At 42.4% G+C, this 6810-nt stretch overlaps 1 protein-coding gene across 1 annotated transcript; it reads right to left on the bottom strand.

Annotated features, from left to right (window-relative positions):
- Window positions 1-343: 343 nt before the first annotated feature.
- Window positions 344-6564, bottom strand: LOC104163438 (AF4/FMR2 family member 3-like; the record flags this gene model as incomplete). Its single annotated transcript, XM_009702448.1, has 2 exons — window positions 344-1153; window positions 6444-6564. Coding segments are annotated over 2 exons (931 nt in total), but the record flags the coding sequence as incomplete, so codon positions are not given.
- Between the last annotated feature and the right edge of the window lie 246 nt (window positions 6565-6810).

The following is a 6810-nucleotide window of genomic DNA, read 5'->3' as shown; positions in this document are numbered from 1 at the left end:
AATGAAATATGAAAAAAAAAAAAAAAAAAAGAAGAATTAAAAATATCCAGGCTTTATATGTGGACACTCAGGAAAAAAAGCCCATGAAATAATACATGCTACTAGAAAAGGTGCTATTTGTAGAAAGTGTTATGGTCCTGAAGACAGGGAGCATTTCACTGTTGAGATATCTTTACACTACTGTGAGGCTGCTATTTGCAATATACTATGTCAACCTTAAAAAATTAAAAATGCAAACTAATATGTTAAAAATGTATAAAGAGACAGATGCAATTGCAGTTCTAAGGTATCATCCATCCATCCATCCAACGGGCTATGTCATAAAAAGCATAAAACCACTTACCTCTTCTTGCTTAGGAATGCTGAACTTGGCTATCTTTGACTTGGTCCTGGCCGAATCAGGCTTGTTAGAAGGCACTCCCCTGTACGACTTGGTTGTCTCTGCTGCTAACTTCAGCTTTGGAGACTCATCAGGAGCCTGGTCTTGACCATCCATTGGCCTTACATAAGCTGTCGGTTTCTGCTGAACCAGACTGGGCTTCGAAGCAAGAGAGGGCGGGAAGTTTTGGACGCAGTGCCCGCCACCATGCTTTCCTGGCCTCTCTTGCGCTTGAGCTCCTCCTTCCGAGCTACAATTTAGCTTTTCCGGAGGCTGCACTCTGTTGACGTTGTCTCCGAGTGTGGCCCTCAGTGAGCTTTGCTGGGCAGTGTTGGAGGAGGAGGAGGAGGAGGAAGAGGTGGGACTCGATGCATAGCGTTTTAGTTTCTCCAGACTGGATTTTTGGTTGGCCAGTTTGAAGTCACCCTTGTGTGACTCCAGCGACCGGTGCCCGTGCTTGCTCACTCTCTGCTGGCCATCTGAAGTGGCATTGTGCCCAGCCTTCTGCCAACTCATCGCGGCACTTTTGCTCTGCTGGGCAGATAGGGATGCTGGTGTGGAAGAAGTAGTGCTGGAAATGGGAGGAGGAGGCGGTGGTCTTGAGTCTGCAATAAGATGTTCATCGGGCTTGGGGAGAGACGTCTGAGGAACCCCAGGTTTTGGAACCCCAACAAGGTGGCTCTGGTTTGATCGGTCAGTTAACAAGTCTTTCATTTCATCATAGTTGCCCAGCGTATTCTGGATGCGATTCGAGAGCTCATCCCCCTTGTTAGTCTGCAAAACAAAAATCAAGTGTTCTGCAACAGTCAACGTAAGAAAAATAAAATTCCCTGCATGCTTCTGCTGAAATCCTTACTGAAGTAGCACTGCCTTATTCAGCAGCGGCGTTCGGGGATGAAATCGAAAATCCTTATTGTCTCTGAAGACACTTGTCAACATCTTAAATCTACCCTGAACTGGAAAAGCTATAAAGGGCCTTAGAGTATATAAAAAAAGAAATCTATCACTGGTATCATGCTGTAGTTAAAGTATATTACCTGGAAACTAGAAAATTTATTATTGCAACTACACAGAATGGTTTGGATTAAATCTGACCATGATAAAACTTTTCCTATAGCCCAGTGCAAGCTCTCCTTCAGCCATGAATGAAAACACTGCATTCCCAATTTCCTTCTCTGCCTGCCTAAGTTTTCACGTGGCATCTACGAAGCCATACAACATCCAGTCTAAGCACTGGATGAACTCACCAGTTTAAGCCAACAAAATACTGTGAGGTGACTTGAAGACAGCTCGTGGGACAATGGGAAAACTACAGATTATTATGTCCCTTCTTTGAAAATACTCTGGCAGTACTCCAGGGCACTCTCCTCTCTAAAAAAAAAGGTGAACAGAACCCCCCAAACTCTTCACATTGCTCAGTGCTTGCTGTGTGCAGCAGGGGGAATACAGCCACCCTCCCTCCCCTTTAAGATTAATCAGTATCTTTAAAATCATCCATTTACTTCCTGACTGAAAAGGCAGAAGCTCCACAAAGAAACAAAACAAGCAAATAAAACATAGTGGAAAAGATTTAAAACTCTTGCTTTAAAAAGCTACTGTAAGCAAAAGGATGTATCATTAGTATTATGTGGCAGAGATTCTGAACCCTGCCAGGATTCAGGCATGTAATGTCCTTTGCTTTACGTTTTCAGAGGAAGACAGTAATGAGCCAAAGGTATTCTCCTTCCTCTCTTCCAGACTTGGAGTCTGGATGGGAAAACTCCCATTGGCTTCAGAAGGCCAAGCTTTCATCTCAAGACTCTGTGTTTTAGAGGAAAACAGAAAGAAGGAGGAAGAAGGGAGTGAAGGGAGTGGAGAAGACTCCCTTAAAGTTATATTAAAAATACGAAAGATGTAGCAGCAGCATCAACTCTGGAAGACTGGGGGTACTTTTGTTTTTAAGCTTTCAAATAAAATTGAGTCATTCAAACAACAATGTAAGGGAAACTCCCCTCCTTCAGAATCTTTTTTTTCAGGTTTCCTATTTTAAAACCTGAACCCAAGTAAAAACCCTGTAAATGAGCGCAGTGATTGCCGCATGCTAATTTTCAGAGGACTACGGTGGAAGCATTCCTGAGTCAGACAGTAGAAGCAGTCCTGTCTTGCTTGAAACTTGTCCTCTCAAATTTCCAGGACGTTACCTTGTAACTATGTAAAATACATTACAGCTAGCTTTCTGATATGCATTTGTTACAATGCTAACAGAGTTGAATATATATCAATAATATATATTGAAGGGAAGTGGCAAGGGAAAAACTCAGAAGTGTTGCATCTGCAACATTGCTTTGCAAACTTGGGATAAGATGGCTCAGCCACTAGGGCCTGATCATCTCTCTGCATATGCAGCTGTTGCTGTCACCAGGACAATAACCTGCTATGAAATGAAATACGAAGCATTAATTCACAGACAGCAAGTGGCTTAAAAAAAGGGTGTTCCTTCACTTCACAGGAATCACATTGATGTCCGAAAGAAGAGGAAACTATTAATGAGGCTTCAAAAATGGGAAGCATCAAATACATCTGAAAAGAAAGAAAGTTGGAGATATACTCTTGTATCTCCTGGGGTCAGTGTAAAGGCTTCTACACTTGGGCATCTCCTTGACCAGCAGAATTATTTTCCAGAAGGCACAGAAAATTTTCCTTAACCCAGTGGATCTCTTCTATGCTTCTGGTGGATCCTCCACCTTGTGTAGATACCTTGTAGAGAGGTATTTTTCCAGCTTCCCTCTATGGAGGGAGATCTGCCCTTGGGCCTGCACCCAGTCTGATTCAGTCAGCATGTGTATGAGGTTTCTTTCCCTGCCAGGAGCATGGCAACAAGGACCACCAAATGGAATGGGGACCCTGACACCCACAAGTCTCCTACAGCACAGACAGCTTTGTGGGGCAGCTCTCCGCTTGGCTGCCTCTAGGTCCATGAACATAAGGGAATTTATGTGCAAGTTTTGTCCCTAGGAAATCTAACTTCCCTAACAGAAGGTCCATTGTTTCTGATGGTTGCCATTTGGATGGGAAGGAAGTAAAAGTCTAATTGCAGATTATGTGTAGACTATCACCAGCCCAGAGAAGTCAGCAGATTGTCTTCTATATGGATGTGATGTGAAGGTCACACAGAGACACCTTGTATTAAGAGATCCCAGATAACCACAAGAATAATTGCAGCAAACTAATCTAATGCCAATACCACGGCACTTGCTGACAACTGTTTGGTGTTGTTTATTCCTTCTGGATACACTGGGGACAATTTGAGGTGAGAAGATTTTGTGTTGAGCTGATCTCATCCAGAAGAGTTCACCTACATCCTCTTGGGAACAAGATGGGATCTGAGGTAACTTGTTATGAGCTTTAGATGTAGCAGCTTGTCCTATTATTTGCTCTGAAATACTGCTGGCCTTATTAATCATTCACATAGGGAAAACATGATCACAAAATGAGTAAGTAGGAAAAGCATTCTGTGCAAACACTTCTAACTTACAGTGCTCTGACATTCTTCTGCAATGCAAGATGAATCCATGCATTTGAAGACTGCCAGATCCAACACTTCTAAAAATAAACCTGATGGTTGCATGGAAGGCCATCAGCATTTTTTTCTTCATTAAAAATACTGATATGGTTAATGAGGCAAGGTATTCTGCCCAGGAAATATCCAGAATGAATTTCCTACTTTTTCACCCCCTGTAAAAGACATTTTAAGTAAAAGACACTGGATTTCCTGTAATCCTTCATAAAGGGTTGCTATGGATACTTTGAACAGGATAAGGGGCAACCCAAAGAGTCAGGATTTTTCAGAAAATCTGATGTTACAGGAGTAGCGATACATGACAAGGTGAGAGAGGACATAAGATTTAACAGATTTCCAGTCTGCCTTTGATTTTCAGATATGGTCTTCTGAATGGCAAATCCTTTGGCTTTAGCTCATGTTTCTCAAGCTGTGCAGAGGAATACTGAATTTAATCAGAGCTTGCAGTGAATGAATGCTGTAACTTCATTCCCCTCTGGAAACACCTAAAACTTGAACATGATCTTGAAAGACAGTAAGAGTGGGTTTCAGTTTTGCTTTCGTAGAAAGGTTTCCTCTTTTGCAGTTAGCCTCTCTCCATGATAAGATCAAAATGCCCAAGCCACAGCTCTGCACCCCCACACTGGAGGTTCACAAATGCTTGGATGAGTTCAGATAGCTCAGTGGTCCATTGTCAGTGTAGACATGACATTCAGAGTACACCACTGCTGAAGTTTTGATGTCCAATACTGTCAGAATGACTGGTCATCCCAAACAACTGTGACTGTCACACCAACAGAGCTGTGAGTGAGTTACACTGCGGTCCTGGGCTTTGCCTTTCTCCGTGTTGCCTTGACAAAGCCAGCTGTAGGATGTATTTCTGCAGCACTTTCTTTATACACTTGTCCAAAACAGTGTTTAAAGATAAGAAGCATGGATGGAGCCATTATTCTGATCTCTCCATACAACGCCCACTCAGTATCCCCTCTGCTTCTACAGACGGCAATGATTTTTCATCCACTCTTACTAAAGCTGATGGAGTTATACTGTGGTTGCATAGAGGTGCCTTCAGACATCATAACTCAGAAACTACTGGTGTGTCCATGATACACGAAGTCTGTGCCATGACAGTCAGTACATTGGCACACAGGTAATAATCAAAGTGCACAAAATAGTCCTACTATACCACTTTTATAAGTGATTTGAGCTTCAGTATTACAAACTTGAGGTACAACGGATAAAATGATAACAGGGACCCAGCAAAAGGACAGGCCCTTTCTGTGAGGGGTCTATTTGATTAGACCTACCAAATGGAAAATTATTAAGTCCCTATTGCAGCAAAGCCCTCACGAAATGCCAATACACAGCTGACTTAAGATTTTCAGGCTTTTTTCCATGGATTAGCCCTTGACAGGTCTCACAGTAGACTTTTTCAAGTAAAGCCATGAGGAGTTCAAGACATTTGCCATGGTTTCTAAATGCCTCTGTAATGAATCTGAAATTCGAGCAGTTGGAGGTCAGCTTCAAGGCAGACAGAATCATCTTCCATAAAGGGACATGGTTTGAAAGTGGTAGATCTTTCTTTTTTATTAGGGACTAGAAACAAACAACAATCTGGAAGAACAGCAAGCTAAAAAGCTGACCCTGGAGCACGGGCAGAAACATGGAAGCATGGAAGTCAGGTGCAGAAGCCAAGTGCCAGGTCCCAAATAGGACTCCTGGAAAGACGCACTAAAGCACCTAAAGCATCAAGGACAAGGGATGCTGCATGGAGGGAAAGGCTTCACAATGTGGTGGTTGTAACAGTAACTCGGACATTACTGGAAGGGCACAGTAGATGATACATGCTGATGCTTTGATGCACACAGGCAAAGTCAATAGGTTTGCTGGGGGAGAGGAGCAGCTCCCGTGGGATATTGTGCTCTGATCCTGTTTGCAAGAGCTTGATTTGCAGGCTTCTGCAAAGTGCAGATGATCCTGCTTGACACTTCTAACAGGGAGTGGGGAGAGATGGTTGCGTCTCATCACGCTACTGTTACCACCAGGAATAAAACAGGGAGTTGAGACTCGTAAGTTACTTCCACCTTTGGTGAGGGCAAAACATGTCTAGCAGGCAAATTTTGTTGGTAATGTTCATAGAAAAAAAAAAAAGGCAAGCAAACACCACAATATTTCACTGCATTAACCTTGGCCTTCACACACAATTTTAACACAATTGTTCTCTTCTAAGTGTTGCAAAAACAGGGCACCGCCACTTTCACCTCCTAGTTTTAATTCCATCTCAAATATTTTTAGGCTATTTCTAGTTTATTTCATTCTCATGAGCTGCTGAACATTATAAGAAGCTTTTATATATATATATATAAAAATCCAATTCTCAGTGAACCATAAATGTTCTCTGAGAATTTTGTGAGGCTAGCACTTGTGGGAGGGTGCTGAAACCTGGACAATATCTTCTGCAGGCTGCATTTTTCTACTATGGAATAAATAAATAAACAAAGAGTCACCCAGCTGGGAAGCATCTACCTTGTACGGTTCACTGAAGAGGGAGTAACTTGTGTTAAATGCACCATCCTCCTGCTGGGCCTCCTGATTTCTCTTTTCCCATTCTTTCCTTCGCAGCACGTTTCTATCTGGCTCGTAGACACTGCAGCAAAAAAAGAGGAGTAGCTTTTTAAGAGTTAAAAATTAGCGGGCAACATATAAACCAGCATGAATTTAAAAGTGAAGAACTCTGGTTTGCAGACAGATGGCAAAAATAAGCAAGAACATGAATCAGATGAATGCCAGTCCAAGCAGGCTGGGGAGGCTCAGGTCTCTGAGAATGCTGGTGCTTTCTTCACACAGAGAATAGATAATTAAATTCTTACAGAAGAATAAAAAAGAAATCACA

Source organism: Cariama cristata, unplaced genomic scaffold, assembly GCF_000690535.1.
Source record: "Cariama cristata isolate BGI_N322 unplaced genomic scaffold, ASM69053v1 scaffold10966, whole genome shotgun sequence".
Classification (NCBI taxonomy): domain Eukaryota; kingdom Metazoa; phylum Chordata; class Aves; order Cariamiformes; family Cariamidae; genus Cariama; species Cariama cristata.
The sequence above is the reverse complement of the archived record's forward strand: the minus strand, read 5'-3'. Positions and strand labels throughout refer to the sequence as shown.